The 17,642-nt window shown below is 32.7% G+C and overlaps 1 protein-coding gene across 1 annotated transcript in view; it reads right to left on the bottom strand.

Moving 5' to 3' along the window:
- The window catches only part of LOC149778833 (macrophage mannose receptor 1-like), a 113,122-nt gene that overhangs the window by 6,399 nt on the left and 89,081 nt on the right, over positions 1-17,642 (bottom strand). The window contains exons 26-38 of the mRNA XM_089939583.1: positions 17,033-17,229; positions 15,864-15,991; positions 14,906-14,961; positions 14,246-14,413; positions 13,036-13,080; positions 12,541-12,722; positions 11,497-11,561; positions 9,856-9,956; positions 9,229-9,366; positions 8,587-8,715; positions 7,629-7,777; positions 6,806-6,905; positions 1,232-1,330 (exon numbers count right to left, since the gene is read on the bottom strand). Coding sequence (XP_089795709.1) covers positions 1,232-1,330; positions 6,806-6,905; positions 7,629-7,777; positions 8,587-8,715; positions 9,229-9,366; positions 9,856-9,956; positions 11,497-11,561; positions 12,541-12,722; positions 13,036-13,080; positions 14,246-14,413; positions 14,906-14,961; positions 15,864-15,991; positions 17,033-17,229 — 1,557 coding nt within the window. The remainder of the gene's footprint in view (positions 1-1,231; positions 1,331-6,805; positions 6,906-7,628; positions 7,778-8,586; positions 8,716-9,228; positions 9,367-9,855; positions 9,957-11,496; positions 11,562-12,540; positions 12,723-13,035; positions 13,081-14,245; positions 14,414-14,905; positions 14,962-15,863; positions 15,992-17,032; positions 17,230-17,642) is intronic.

The following is a 17,642-nucleotide window of genomic DNA, read 5'->3' as shown; positions in this document are numbered from 1 at the left end:
ATTAACATTTTATGATAAAAGATCAGATTTGTTTCTCAATGACAGTACCATTATGAAGAAACAGCAGTAAATAGAAAACAGCGATGTGTTAGATGGGCAAAATAATCGCGGACATTGTTGACTTATTTACCATTACGGAGTATTGATGCTGAGAATGGAAAAAATCTTCATGGACTATAACGTTATGGTCAGGATTTAACAATCATAGAAACATGAATTTAACACTATCAGAATCATAGAAACATGAATTTAACACTATCAGAATCATAGAAACATGAATTTAACACTATCACAATCATAGAAACATGAATTTAACACTATCATAATCATAGAAACATGAATGTAACACTATCACAATCATAGAAACATGAATTTAATACAATCACCTAATAGATGATTAAATGAATTTATCTTCCAAGCACCTTCATGTAACATTTTCTTATGGATACCATGGCAATACATCTAAAATGTTTGCATTACATGCCAAAATTGATAAATACCATCTCACTTTGCTGCAGATTTATTCTAAAGTGATACAAAATGACGTTTTCTGTCTGATAATATGTTTGTATTACATTCTGAGCCAAGAAAAATTGCAAATGACTTACATTATTTTACAATTACATTCCTTTTCATGTATGCATATACTATTGGATAAATCCAATCTGTTCTACCCAATAATGTGTGTGTATGTGAGTATGTGTTTTGGAATTTTAATGCAACTTCAAAATAAAATTCAGTCGTATCGCTATGATGTCTACAGTGTGGCAATTTATAGTGATATCTAGCACTGGGGCATCGTGCCAGAGACATATAGCATGATGTCCCACCTAGTCGCATTATCCTGACACCAGGGTGACCAGTCCTAACACCAACTTTCTTAATTCTGAGAACCAGCTAGGTATCTGTTAGTTATTGGTATGAATCTGCCAGGGTTCAAAACCCGGGACCTCGTGCATCTGAGGTGGACACTCTAACCACTAATGTAGAGTCTTTGTTATGATTTAAACATTAATAGCAAACACATCAGTACATCATACTTACTGGAGAAAGTATAAGCAGATGATCTTAAAATATATTAATGGTTGGAGTAAAATGTATCATCTGTTACTATTCCCGAATGATTAAACTGTTTTTGCGCACACACACACACACAAACACACACACACACACACACACACACACACACACACACACACACACACACACACACACATGAAACCAGACTTACGTGCATTGCTGTAAACCTTGTAACAGTTCTGTGAGTTCACCATGGACGTGTAACCTACTGAACAGCGTGAAGGCGGAATGATTATTGGTATACTTGGATCTGTAGGAAGAAACAAACTATATACAACGCACATTAATACAGCTCAGTGTTACAATATGTGCTTAAGGGAGACATTGGGACATTTATCTGATTTAGCTTTGAACTGCATCGAGTATTGATGTATGGTTGGTAATACGATCAGCTGAAATGAGAACAATAATGATAGTGTGTAACTAAGTAACATGATAAATAATGAGGTTTATACAAGAACAAGCAATCAGCTGTTCTGGATATTACAACAATTAATGAGAGATTAAACTAGAAATCAATACTGCGACAAAAAAACCCCAATTAATAAGAGGTTAAACTAGACAAATCCGTGCATCTGATAGTGTCATGGCCCTGCTTCAAAATTATTACTCATTTAACTCTGATTTTTAGACGTCATTATCTAAATATAGCTGCAGTATGAACATGTATAAAGCTATCTTCTATTACAGACTTGCCATATTGTAGCATTAGGGATGTTTTGAAGGTTTTAGTGGGTTTTTCTAATGAACTATATATTCTCAATACATTTTTATCGCTTTAAAAAGGTTATCAGAGTAAGTGTAGTTGGTCCTAGAACATTTTATAACCCTTTTTAAACATCCCTCTGCCATTAATGAATATGCATTACTTTTGATTGATGCAAACTCTCTCTCTCTCTCTCTCTCTCTCTCTCTCTCTCTCTCTCTCTCTATATATATATATATATATATATATATATATATATATATATATATATATATATATATATATATGCCATGTTCTTTATGTTAAATAGTAAATAGTTTTCACATTGGTAGCTAATTTTACATAGATAACCAAATGACAGGTCTAGGAAATTACCCCCCTGCAACTACCCCCCTGCCATTACCCCCCATCAATTACCCCCCCGGTATATTACCCCCCTACCATTTAGTAAATAATAAATTAAAATAAATTTCAAAAGAATTTATTTTAAATTTTTATTTTAGTAAATGAATCTCAGCCTTGAAAACATATACTTGTCCTGGAATATTCAATAGTAAAATCATCATATCATAATGCTATATTACCATAAAATATGTTATATTTATAAGATTACAGCTGAATGTTATGTGCAATCCCTCGCAAGTATTCTAAGTGTTCTCTATTAGCAAAGTCATTAACAATGTTCATAATCCGAGCATTGCAGTCACGATATTTCTTTCAAGTTGGTTCCACTGGATGTCCTCCAAGTTGCTGAGAAATTATCACGTTCAGGAATGATTGCTCTCTTTGAAGGATTAAACTGCTAAAATCATTTTTATTGTTGTATAGATTGAGCACGGATTATCAGATTGTGTTTGTGTACACTTTAATTAAATTCGTCGTATTTGCTTTAGTTCGATTTTGTATCTGTATGTCTAAATGATGCTAATGGCAGGGTAATTGATAGGGGGGTAATGGCAGGGGGTAATTGACAGGGGGTAATGCCCTGCTCCCCCAAATGACATATAGGGGAGAGTTTAGTAGAAAGATGGCTGATGATATACAGACACTTTCATTCGGCTGCTGGAACTACTTTATAAAGAAGGCACAGCCATTGAAAGTGTAACAGTGTTTTACTTGAATCAACTTCTTGCTACTCTTTCAGCCAACAACAATATTCTTTTACTTTGGGTGCTGTAATTTAGACTGGCAATAAAATGTAAGCTGCAAAATGCAACAGCTGCTGAAGAAAGAAGAGCATAGAAGAGATAGAAAAACGTGGAACAATGTAAAAATGGTGTAAGTAGGACCCACACACGTGTAAGAGTGATTATTTGATGGATTAGGATTATATACAAACAGTCATAGGTGATGAAAGGTTTAAATGTAAGCCTGGTATGACGACTAAATAGATATCATTTGATAAAAATTATAAAACAAAAGGTATGTGAAAGAAAACACTAAAGCTGTAGCAACGGAAATTCAGAATCATGGAAAAGAATATACGAAGCTGTGGAGCAATTAAGCAAATGATTAGAGGAGAAAAAAAATAAAGCAGACTAGAAACGAGATTAAATGTTTATAAGTTTATAATCTAGTTAATAATTAAAACAAATTCTAATAAGGTAAATGATAGCCTGATTTTTATAAAGATCTATCTGTTGATCTATATAAAGAGCACAGTTGGTTACATTTTCCTGGCCTATTGTACCTAATAAAACACATTAACAAGATGCCATTAAATTAAGTGCTGAACCAAAGAACAACCAAATTCAATTCCAGAAATGTTGTTGAATTTCACAGAGTTAAAAACAAGTGAGACAGACAACATCATTAGCACTCGGCTCGTGCAATCTCCACGAAATGCCTTGGAATAAGATGGAGTTTACAATTAAGCTTATTATTACAGCGAACAAATGCCCACTTGAGAACGCATGGGATTCTACCAAACAATGTAATCAAGTAATTAAATAACTTGAGCGCCAGCACAAATACTGGCGAATCTGAGGAGGATAATTGCATTTCAGTGTTGACCACCAAACCGTAGAAAAATCATAAATTTGAAATTACTGCTGAGCCATCAAGATACCCAAAGAAGTCTGCTGCAAACTCAGAAATCAGTCTATCATTTACACTGAAATGTAAAAGAAGAAACCAACTCCACTGCCTCTGTATACACTGCTGACAGGCTATGCTATTAATGTTCAGGTTGCAAAAGATGAACCAATTAAAATTCTTTGTTACAATGATTGTAATCTGCTGATGTGTTAGAAATAAATACAAAATAATGAACATAGTTGAGAAGGGGGGGGGGGATGGGGTGCAAGTAGAATTGCAAGTTTCAGAAGCAGTGTATTTAACAACTGCTAGTTTAACAGTGTCATATATAGCAGCATTATTTATCATCTCTTGCTTGTAGCAGGTAAGGTGGCATAAATAGCAACATTATTTATCATCTCTTGCTTGTAGCAGGTAAGGTGCCATAAATAGCAACATTATTTATCATCTCTTGCTCGTACCAGGTAAGGTGCAACTTCCCTTGCATTAGCATTCAAGGAAATGTTGATATGCAGCAAAGTTTTAAAACACGAGGAGATTGTGACATCTGTTTTTAGTAAGCTAAACTGTATCGAATATACATGTATTATAGTGAACAAAAAAATTAAAACAAAAGCAGATGAAAACAGAACAAAGTTGAATTAACATAGAAATTAGTGGAAAAAGTTCTTGTCTGAATCCATTCAAAAAGGAAATAAAAAACGTGAAAAAGGCTCTTAATGAGGTAATCAAAACTAATGCCTGGTATGTATGTATGTATGTATGTATGCATGCATGCATGCATGCATGCATGCATGTATGTATGTATGTATGTATGTATGTATGTATGTATGCATGCATGCATGCATGCATGTATGTATGTATGTTTAGAGTTTAAAGCAAAATTTGACAAATGTAAAAATGAAGAATTGCACAAAATCTTCCGAAAGATATGTATACAACGTGTACATAATAGACATATATTTTTATTTTTATCACATACAAATACACATATTTGCACCTTGAATGGAGTTACAATATACTCTAGGCAACTATGTATTGACCGAGTGAACGAACTCCTCACATTCCTGCGAGTTTGTCTGCTACAAGATGTAGTTCTACGATTTTTCTTGTTGTTCACAATCACATATGCAATATAAGTTGATTGTTTTCTTTTTGAGTTTCTATTTTTATTCACATTTATTAAATCAATATAAGACAAACTCATGATTTAAACTTGAAATATGGTTTTTATAAAGAAAATATGCACTACAAGCATGGTTAGCTTCTTGTACACTGAACCTGAACTCAGCGTGAAATAGAAACCAAGCAAAATGACGAACCAAACAGAGGTAATTAAAATATTTTAATATATTTACAGTTCGTCTAAGTCATTATTCTGCTTTAATTAACATTTCTAAAGTTTATAAAACTCTCTCTCTCTCTCTCTCTCTCTCTCTCTCTCTGGCATCACTAGGGTTGGTGTCACCCAGTGCGGTAACTCATGGTGTCACCCCCATGGACCTCCTTCCTGCACAAAAATACAAACATTTTATAGTCATTTTGGCGTCACCCTCTGATGGTCTCATCTAGTGTAGTCCGCACCCTCCTAGTGACGCATGCCACTTGCGAAAATCCTCAACGCTCATATTTTCATGGATTTTTGCCCGCATCTAGCTGAGATAATCCAGAGAGAGAGGATGGGGGCGACCATTTTGACATTTTTATATTTAATAATCAATAATCGAGGTTTAGAATGTTATAATAGGTTTAAGAAACAAAGACAACAAAGCATTAAATATGCTACATTATGTGTGCCTCATAACCGACAAATTTAACATGTAGGCCTATTGTCGACTGGCGATTGCAAATATATATCATTGATATTATGAACTCTGTAGATAGATCCCAAGGAAAGCGTAAACATACCATTACGATGAACCAGATTACTGTACGTTACTTGGTACAAGTTCAGTTTTAATGTTTTCATCCAGTGCCATATGTTTTTCTCTATCACTCCAGATTTTTGCTTTTAATTTGCCCCTTATGCATGAGAGGAGAGAGGGGAATGGAAAAAAAATTATTCCGATGAAATTGTGTACCATTTTAATTTCATTAAGAAAACAGGCACTATTAATACTTTTTATTATTATTTTCATATGTCATTTATGAATTATGAATGAGTAGAAATTTGTCATTGATCTATAGGCCTGCAGTTGAAAGAATGTTCATATGTTCGTATTATTGCGCCATGGACGGATCACAATTTGATATACTGTACCATCAGATATCCATGAACACTTGTATGAAGAGCACTCCTTGAACATTTTGTACTTTGCTACACGTTTTTCTGTTTCTTATGTGCTCTTCTTTCTTTTTCCAGTTTGCATTTAATCGTCACTTTAAAATTACAGTAACCTAAAAAAAGGTGGATCCTGAATGTGTAGTAGAATGTTGATGAAGTCCAGGCAGTTCTTTCTACTGAGAAATGTTTATATTTCAAAACCTTAGTCCACAATTTAAGTAGTTCCAGTAGCAAAAGGAACAATTCTGTTTTACATTTGTATCATTTTCTTTTCATATATATGGTAAATTAATTTCATTACCTTTTTGTCACCACCATTTTATACTAATAATTTTTATACTTAATTGTATACTTAATTTGCATAACTAATTTATTACTTAAATTATAAAATTAAAAATTATACTTAATTTTATACTAACTGAATACTTAAATTATATACTTAATTATATACTTAAAACAGTATAAAAAATACTTAAAAATGTACAAAACATTTTATACTTTTAAATTGCTTAAATTGTGTACTTAATTATGTACTTAAATTAAATACTTAATATGGAATAGAACTTCAACATAAATAACAAAACTGTAGTGTTTTTTTATAACTAATGTGGCCGAATTCTTTTCACATATCCCGATTAGTAATTTTGAAGGAATTGTCTTTAGACCCGAAAATATTACAACAGATCTTTGATATTTACCCTGCTTGGTCTGACAGATGTATGCTAACTGAGTGGCACATTGGAAATTGGCCCATTTTCCAAACGGCTGTAACGTTCTCATCGCAACACAGTATGTTTGCTAATAAATAGGAAGAAAGTACTGATGAATACAACTGTCTAAGTGACACTTGATAATAATATTATAGAACACAAGGTAGTGACTTTTCGCACGGTCACAACTGCATCATCTTCATAATGCGCATTTTGAAATTGTGACAATATTTTTCAGTATGAAAATTGATATGTTTATGCATATTAGAAATATTGAATTTGTACTAAAAAATAAATAGATTTGTACTATAAAATCATAGTTATCCTCAGACGTTTAAGAGAATCATTCGAACCGCAGAAGCTTAGAGGTTTATGAAGAAAAAACTAGTGACCAGTTGTCATAATTTACATAATTAATTACGATATTAATTGTGTAAGAGATTGATAAAATGATAACTGCATACATGTATTTTATTTCAGTGATCATTTCAACAGGCAGCAGATGCAACAACTCGCTGCAGATGTATCGTCTGCAAGGCAGAAAACTTTTTTTTTTAAAAATTTGACCATAACACGCAGCAATAAATATTAATATGATTAAAACAGAAATTAATGAAATATCATACAAAGTAAAACTAAGGGAAAACTATAAGTGAAACAGATAAGACTGCTTCATCCATATTAACCTTGTGAACACTATCTACAAGAAATCGAACTGACACCTGCCCTATTCTTAAAACTGAAACATACCTGATGCACTCTAGATTGACTACAACCTACATAAAGAATGTGTGGTAACAAGATAACCTACTCCTTGTGTATTTGTGGGCTGTCCCTTATCCCAGTTTGTATAGGTCATCGGCTCATTGTCCAGCCAGACAAACTGACCGTTTCGGCTAAGGTCCGACAGTCCGATCCAAAATCGAAATGTGTAACCCTTCATTAGGCTGACCAGGAAAGCTAATGAAAAAAAAATGAGTTTTAAAGAAGCACACAGAGAAAATTGTCAGTGATGATTCAAAATTACAAAGGCCAGGTTTATCTAGCTTTATAAAACTTATGCCAAGTTTACTTGAAAGGAAATGTTATATTAATTTACTCAGAAAGAAACTGAACAATTTCACTCAAGTGATAATCTGCTTGATATGTTCCCGTAACTAGGATAATATGTGTTGTTTGCCTGACATCTTGTTTCTGTTGACCAGAATGTTCTGGGAGTATCTGTTACGTCCAAGGCATGTATTTCTTCTTACATTCAAGGCTATCTCTTTTAATTACCTTTTCCGCTGTGTCTGACTAGGATGTGGGAAGACAGCTACAGTTATTGAAGGATCATTCAATGCTGTATCAATATTAATGGCAAAGTTTTGTACTAATATATTTTATACACCAATTTAAGGATACAAATTTAGCTGACTGATGGCATTAATATTACAGAAGGGTGCCCTATAGCCAACAGGCTGATATCGCAAGATATAATGAAGTTGCTGACCTTAAAGCTCCGTCACATTGCTAACTGTACACACAGCTGACTGTACACACATCTAATTGTACACACAGCTGATTGTACACATTGCTAATTGTACACATTGCTAATTGTACACACAGCTAATTGTACACACAGCTGATTGTACACACAGCTAATTGTACACACAGCTGATTGTACACATTCCTAATTGTACACACAGCTAATTGTACGCACAGCTGATTCACCACATATTCTTAAGATAATTATGCATATTATCATGAATGTAAAAGTTTAAAATTACCTTGTTCAAAATCGCTTTCAATACTAGCAATGTCGTAATATTTCCCAAACCCTCGGCACTTGTCGCGAGCATCTGTCCAGTTAGATCTTGTATCTGTTGTCAGACCTCCTAAATAATAACACTTGTTTTCTGAAATATTGAAGAAAAAGTCTTTAATTGCTTTATCGTCAAGTGAGCAGATGATGGAAATTAAAATGTTGTCAACACATGACCATCTGAAATTTTTTGAAGAGCAAAGACAACTAACTTCTAACTGCTATATACAGCTGAAGAACCGTTTGTGATACATTATTCCACCAATGTTGCTGATGTCTTTGAGATTACAAAGGCATGAAGAAACTGTTTCATAGCAGCTTTCTTCATTGGATATACAAGCTGCCTATAAGTAATCTCTGTCTGTCTGTCTCTCGCTCTCTCTCTCTCTCTCATGATAGATTATATGGACATGGTTGTTCACATAGCATTTTTATTCGTGTCTGTAATCAGGCTCATAGTCTACTACAGTGAATACACAAAACAATTTTTATTAGTATTTCAAGGTACATTCTTGTTTGAATTTAAAGTTCTGAAGATAACATATGCTGTACGTAATTTTCTGTTCTGGAACCGATTAATTTGATGTATTCTAGTCCGAAAACTTACGGCCGCCTGGCAGTCGTACAAAACCATTGGAACATCCTCCTGGAGGATAGATTGTGGGGATGAAGGTAGCTCTCCCATGGACTGGCTTCTTACATATATAGCCCATCTTCTGGTTACAGTTGGCATCATTCCACATACCTGAAGGAGACGAAAGTCAAAGTTCATGAATGCAATATTTAAAATACTAGTACCTCAAGATAAAAGTATTTTAAAAAAGAATCTACCATACATGTGCAAATAGATAAAGCATTAATAACTTGTTTCAAAATACTGCAAGAAACCTCAGAAATACTTTACGTATAAATCCCTTTCACGAGGTCAAATATGTCTACACTGTTCAAAGCTATCTCGTTGGGTCTTAGAGAAGTAAGCGGCTGTGAAATTCTGGCTTAAAACCTCCAGAGTGAATCAAGCCTTAAGGTCTGGCTATACAGCACTGGAACTAAAGAGACGGAATAAAGGGTTCCATTCCCCCCCCCCCCCATTTTTGTCTTCTCATTAATCTTAACAGCAGATAATACAACATGAAAGATCGACGCTATTTTTAACAAGAAAGACGAAAAGAAGAAACAATTTCAGAGAATAAAAGGAACTGACAATCATTGGAATAAATAACAGCAAACAAACCGTTCCAATTGTGCATTTCCGCACATTTCTCGCCGCCGAAGTAATCATTAGGTTCACTGGCTTCCCAGTTATTATAGTTTACGATTGATAGGTCTGTCCACCTGCAAGGTAAATCACTCATCAATGCATTATGAGCATCAGCCCTGTGTGAAAACTTCCAGGAAATCAGTCAAGACATTAATACGTTTCATACTGATATTCGACAACCAATATGAATAAATATATAGATCTGTTATGTCAAGATTACAATTTTGTTTTAGTTCCAAATGCAACTTAGATATATATTCTTTTGACTATCTTAGGTATGATATGGAATCTTTAAAATTAAGGGATAAATAATGGGTGGATTCTAAAGTGATTGTGATCATTCTGTCCTGCGTAACATCGTATCCCATTCTGTCAAAGTATGGCTAAAGTGAAATATACTATTAATATACTATTGCTGTACATTAAATGCAAGCAATGAAGTACATTATGCATGTATTTAAACAAAGAAAAATGTTTTAAAATATTCTGTCGAGATCCATATAATTAGAATTACTAATATATGTATTTGCACCCAAAGACTGCAGCAGCAATTTTAAAGGAATTTCACATTTCACTGTTTGGATTTGTGGTAATAAGTATACAGAGCTTCAAACAGGTGAAAATGAAAATAGAGGATGACTACTAGCTCAGTCAGTTTCATACAAGATTGCTTCTAAGGTGAAAATATTTGTCAGTGTCAAACTCATTAGAGATCTTTTCATTTGAGCTTAAATATTACGTCTCATCAAAATGTCCAGAGATACAATCCCGAAGGAGGAATGAAATCAAAATAGGGACAATGTTTTATTGATGGTATTTTTGTCCTTTCACAAAACTGAATTTGGAACACTCATGACTAAAAATAGCAGAAGTTCTAGAAGTGAACTTGTATACAAATTTGAAAGGAAAATTACCTGCATCCTGGTCATCTTATTGTCTCTTATTTTTTATATAGGGATGAAGTTGTAAACAAAGATTTCATTCTTAAACCATTCATTGGAATTACAAAGTGCTCGTTAACATTTGGACTAAAACAAATAGTTTTGGGATTATTTTGAATTTATTCAAAGACGTTATGGATGATATCATTGTGATACATCTAGAGTATTGGTACATCAACACATTCAGGATCCTTGGAATTCATTCGGGATGCACTATACGTTTGAACTTGTAATATAACTTTTATAATTATTTGTGATTTCGTTTACAAGACTGTAAGTTCCTCTTAAATTTCATTTTTTTTAAACCAAAAAAATGAAATTTGTTGATTTTACAAAACAAGCTTGTTTTACTTCCTTCTATTACTTAGTTTAAGACCACAGAGTCATAACAATACATTTATAATTTATATAATTAATTTAGAGAGAGAGAAAGAGGGGGTGCATTTGTTCACCGTAGAATTATGGTCATCAAAGTCAGATAACAAGAAACACATGTTTGTATCGTGAAGAGATTAACTTTTATTAAAATAATTTTTATATGGGGAGTAAATGTCTTTAAGACCTTAGTTGAACTGAAAAAACGTGCACACCTTAAATCCTTCGCAAATTATTTTTACATATTGTACACAATTTTCTGATTATATAAATTTTATTGAGAAAACATTTTACTCACTTGTAGCTATTTAAGTCCAGTTCATTTAAACCAGTCCAGTACTTACTTTGTGACCTTTTGCTGATCTGAAATATATATATATATATATATATATATATATATATATATATATATATATATATATATATATATATAACGGATTGTATTGCTGTAATCCACGCTGTGATACCACTTTGTTATTTAATATCTTTATGAGAAATGGCACTGTTAGCGCATAAATGCATGCAACGTAGCAATATTTTATGGAAGAAAAAGGCCTAATGTTTTCTAGCTCAGCGATTTTATTAAAAAAAGTATCACAACTGACTAAGTTATTATTATGTTTTAATAAATAACCACTAAGTTCGAAAAACCTATGTAAATTATTCAGATTTGCTCTTCGCCTTAACTTTCCCGTTATCGAATAATTAATGTGTTTGTACTGCATCGCAGATTGGAAGAGACTTGATTTTAAATATGAATTAGTATGGCCTTGGAGTAAAATTCTTTGTTCTATTTCATAAATGTTTAATTGGAAATTTGAATGTGAAATTTAAATTAATCAACAATAAAGCAAATCTAATTTGATTGAATTTTAATAAAACAAAATATTCTTCCAAATGTCTTTTCATATCCACCATCATGTTTTAAGCCAAAAATCAATTTCAGGAATATCTACACCAATCCAGAAATAGTAAAATAAACAGCAGGATCGTGACGTTAATATGCATGAATTTAGCACATTATTAATCTCGTCCGCCACTTCCCAATTGAAAACCACATTTCACGAAAATGTATCGAGAAACTAAAACAGACCCTTCACAGTGGCTTAGGGACTCCAAACAATATACGGCAAGTGACAAAAGCAAAGTTGCACTAATAGATTGGGCCTACAGGCCGGTCAGTTTAGACATCAAGGTCTTTGATGGAAAATCCATTTGCTTAGACCTTATATTTACAGACCACCAATCTTTATAGTTAGTCCAAACGCGAATGGGTTTAAATTTTTAATTTATCATGGAGTACCCTCAGTACTTTCAAACGAATGTACAAACGTATACTCACCAAGGCGAGTAGGAACTGGTTCTCGCTCTTGCTGTGGATGCTGACAAGATGTGACAGAAAGCTGTTGCAGTATGCTTCGGAATTATACCATGACAGAGTGGCGTTCGGTCCAGATACATCGTTCAGACGATAGCAGGTGTCATTGTAGTACAGCCAGCTAGGGTCCGAACCACACAGGATCGCTACAGAATATATAAGCCCAGTTCTCAGTAAACTATAGACAAATATATTCTCAAACAACTAAACATTACACATGAAACTGTGCTTGCTTACAAAATTAAGTTTGTCACAGAATTAATTGTTTCTACGATTCTACTTTTAAAAATGGACTGAGATGGGCAATACTTAAAATATATTTAAGTCTAAGTGTAGGATCAGATACAGTTAAGGTTCAATAAAGCAAAGCTAAATTACGCAGTCAATAATACGATTTCTTTCTATTATATCATAACCTTTAGCACTAAATCTTGAACTAGATGCAATACTGTAACTTACAGGAACTAGCTGTGGGAGGAACCGTCGTTGCTGGAATGGTGATGCCTATAACACAAGTGTAATTGAGAAAATTTAGCAACATTGATGAATAATTTGATACTTTATAATAAATGACAACAAATACAAAATATTGGTAGCTCTTCTTTAAAATACGATTCCCATCCTTAGATTTTACAAAAACAAAGCAATCCCTTCTCCTTCAACAAACATCCCCCTCAAAAAATGTATAGCTGCATTAGGTGGAAAACAAGAAAAGCAAACGTGTTGATCCATACTTCATGGTTACCAGTGAAAGCAAAAGCATTTTTATCAAAACTATAAACCTCTCATACTCTCCTATACTAAGATAAAAGTGAGAGAAAAATTGTGGCACAGTTAAATTAGATACCACAAAAACTTGTTCTTAACTGAACTAAAATTAAATTTAAAAAAATTTAGATCAGTGCTTGACATTATTGATGCGAAGTTTATGAACAACAGTCATTAAGTTCAACTCTTGCAAACCCAACCCCCACCTTTAATTGGAATCATTTCTCAAATGTAAGCAAGTGAAGAGGGAATAGCAGTCTTTTATCTGTTTACTGAATGACGTGACACTATTTCGGATGCTTAGCTTCCATGCTGATGGAAACACAATATTTTGACATATTTTATTTTGAATCGTTCTCATATCTTACGCATAAACTTCAGATACAGTATGTATGTATGTAAATGGTTTAATGGTACATCAGCACAATACTGGCTATATAGTGACTGCTGGTAGGGTTTAAAAGAAAAAAGATGTATGTCAGGTTCATGTATTGTTTGGTTTTTCCAAAACCGGACATAAATAATGTTTTAACGGTTGGTTATTTTTAACATTATCTTCCTTGTAACTGCAGCAAAATATATTTTGAATGTGTACTTTTGTTTTGCTTTCTACAGAACTGCAGTCACAGCTATACGCCATATATGGAGAACATGAAGTTCTATCATGATTCTTAGGTTTTGACTGTTCTAAATGGATGATCATGTGAGAGTATACTTGTCTTTCACTGTCATAAGAGGAAGATCCAGAATGTGGGGATCTTAGAGAAACCTGTTATTCCTGCATCTTTTCCAACTTCTGTCATTATATACCAGACATGTAACAAGAAAAGAAAGTTCGTCGGACGAAAGACCCAAAGTTGAAGAATTACTGGGGATCATTGAGGCATAAGGAAATAAGTACCCGGCCTGATCTGACAGATGAAGTATCGGGCCAAATAACAGCTGTTATCGTTCCACGTTTTGGTGTACATGCTGTATTCTGTACAGTCTTCCTGATCATTGGCATTGTTTGGTTCTCCCTGGCTCCAGTTTGTATAGTCAGTGGGAGTTCTATCTGACCAAATATACCCTAAATAATAATAATAATAATAATAATAATAATAATAGTCATATTAATAATAATAATGATGATAATAATGATGATAATCGCTGGCCAGAAACAAGGAGAAGAAAATTTAAGGTATTTTTTCTATAGCAATTCAGCTATTGTAAGATTATTGCAACTTAGCTGAAGAAACTGCATGGTCAACACTAATAGCTTAAAGACAAACACTGTATCGATAGTCATTCCAAACATTGTGTTATGTAATATTTTAATTAAGGTCTTGATTTTACAATAAATATATTACGTAAACTCATTGCAATTTTGTTTTAGATTTTATATTTTCTATGCCGAGTTGAGTCTCAGAAAATCATGCATGACTGGAAATGACAGAATGGAAATTAATGATTCTTGAGACTGGATGTTATAACATATTGTATTTGATGGAACTAGGCCCAGTGATTTAAAATTTATTTTAGGGTTTAGTACAAGAAGAAAGAACTCAGACATTGAACGTACCTGCTTCATTGTCGATGTCATTCAGTCCAAGCCAGAAATACTTTCCTGAATATGCCCTTCAAAAAACATGATTCTGCCGGTTATATGCATAGATAAAATCATATCGGAAGAAACTTTGTTTTTGTTCATTAAATACTACACTTTTTTGCATTTTAGAGAGTTATGTGAATCATTATTTGTAACAAATAGGAACATAACATCGCATTTTGCTACCTGTATTTTTGACAATAAAACCAGCTAACTTAGAATGCTCAGTAGCACCATTATTCCTTGACGGTGTCAGTTTTAAGCTTCTATAATGAAACCGTATTAAAAAATATTCTTCTGTATTGAGATGTAAAATAAATGCTCGGTGCATACTGTAATACTTGATTAGAAGTTGAGTTCAACTGCAAACAAGATGGACCATGATTGCATAACGCAAAGCAGATCAGGGTCTATGTTGTTTGTTATACTGATCACTCCTAACAAACTGCAAATACTTAGATCTGCCGGTGCAGTTTGCAACTCCAGATCTGTTTCTGTGCAGTTTGAACTTGGCCTCGACATAAAAATGAGTACAGATGGTACTTCATATAACTATGGATATTGATTAAGCATGCTTGCGAATACTGTATCTCGGCAACTGCTAATAATGTTCACCCGATTTTAAGATTTATTTAACATGCTTTTTTCCATTTGTGATTGAATCTAACACATCTTCTTCCAAAGGTGTTTTAATTACGGCATTAAGAGAAGTTCAAACTATAACTCCAGATAGGACTAAAAACTGATGTGCACGTAGATGCATTTGTTAATGAGATACATTTCCATACAATAATAGATACAACTTTATATTTTGAACAAAGAATAGAATACAAGACAGTAAGAAAGAAAGCATAACTTCTTATTTGCAGGACGCATAATTGAAATTGATATGTTTAGTGCAAGCTGTTGTTTGCGTCGTATAAAGACGGACCTGAGGAGAGTCTGCGATAGAAAGACATCATCCTGTGTTGAGTGTAAGCTTGGCAGATCCCCATGTAGACTGCGACAGAAATCTCTTGCTTCAAACCAAGTTTTCATCTGACTGATATCCCCGAATGCCTGAAGGCATACAATTAAATACGATTATTCAGCTTCCAAAGCTATTTCAGGATCTTCTAATAATGAATAAATTAATAAATTATGTCTTTATATTGTTAAGAAGTGAAATAAATTTATAATGCAAACAACTACTAAAATAATAAAATATAAATTTCTAACGTAAATAAATAATAATAATAATAAAATGTAAATTTCTAAAGTAAATAATACCATGATAACATGCAAACTTTTAAGGCAAATATACAATAATAAAAACAATGTAAATTTATAATGGAAATAATACAATAATGACATCTATATTTATAAAGTAAATATACAATCATAATAAAACGTGAATTTATAATGCAAATATATAATTAAAAAATATAAATTTATAATGTAAATAGGACAATAATAATAACATGTAAATTTATAATGTGAATATACAATAATAATAAAATGTAAATGTATAATGCAAATATACAATACTACTACTAATAATAATAATAACTTGTATGTTTTCAATGTAAAAAATACAATAATAATAAAATGTAACATTTTTAATGTAAGTATACAATAACATGTAAATTTATAACATAAATAACACTCTTCATTCAACAAGTTCCTACATATTGTTCCTGTTTACAGATATGAGAAACAAAAAAGGAGAACTGCTGTGATAAATGAGTATAACAAACAATTTAAATTCATATTGCAAAATTGTCATAATTAAATTATAATTTAGATTCAGCTTCGGAAATTGTACTAGTAGAAAAGGTATGAAGGTTACAATATATGATGGAACAATCTTTCTTACTTCTTATTAACTGTATCGGCTATAACAGAATATTATCAGTAGTTTGAGGAATGAATGAAGATATTAGTACCTACCATCATACAGAAGAAATATATAATTAACATCAAAACTTGCCGGAATTCGTTAGGTATTTAGACTATGAACTACCACTAAATTTTTTATCACACAGAATAGGATAGTTAAATGTTTGTACATCATTATTTGACAATATTGAATTATTCATGTAATTACATGTATATACATACAAAGAAGCAAAAACCTCCGTAGGGTGTCCAGGAATTTGGGCACTGACCAACTGATGTAGATGACATGGAAGGGGGTAATGTATATCCTTGTCGACGGAACTGGCAGACATACTGCTGCTGTATGTTACATGCTGAATTCTGCCATAACCCTACGGGTGCCGTAGCTCTCATCGCTGCACAGGTCTTCCGCTCATTCCCTATGTACAGCAATTTGTTTGTCGAATCTTTAAAACTGTAGTGGATGACAGTACATAGTGTTGCAATGTCGCGCATGTTTATAGTTTGTACTAAATGAAAATACACACAAATTTACACTTAATATGAATGTTTGTGGGAAAACTTCCATACGTAGATTGCATAGATCAAATGATTTTAAGGGTAATGTTAAATGACAATCAAGCACGTATTTATTTATATGACTTTGGAAAGATATGATGTTTGAATTTAATGATAATTTTGATTTAATTATTTTTTAATAATTAAATTTAATTTATATTGAAAAAAGTGAGCTATAAGGTTTTAGTTTACTACTTATATCCATTTAATGAATGCGCTATTTCGTGGTCTTTTTTATTTCATTTTTATGGGGATGGTAAGTGGGAATAAATAG

The sequence above is a fragment of the Sinohyriopsis cumingii genome, chromosome 17 (genome assembly GCF_028554795.1).
Source record: "Sinohyriopsis cumingii isolate HCF-2022 chromosome 17, ASM2855479v2, whole genome shotgun sequence".
Classification (NCBI taxonomy): Eukaryota; Metazoa; Mollusca; class Bivalvia; order Unionida; family Unionidae; genus Sinohyriopsis; species Sinohyriopsis cumingii.
This window is presented reverse-complemented; position numbering and strand designations above follow the sequence as displayed.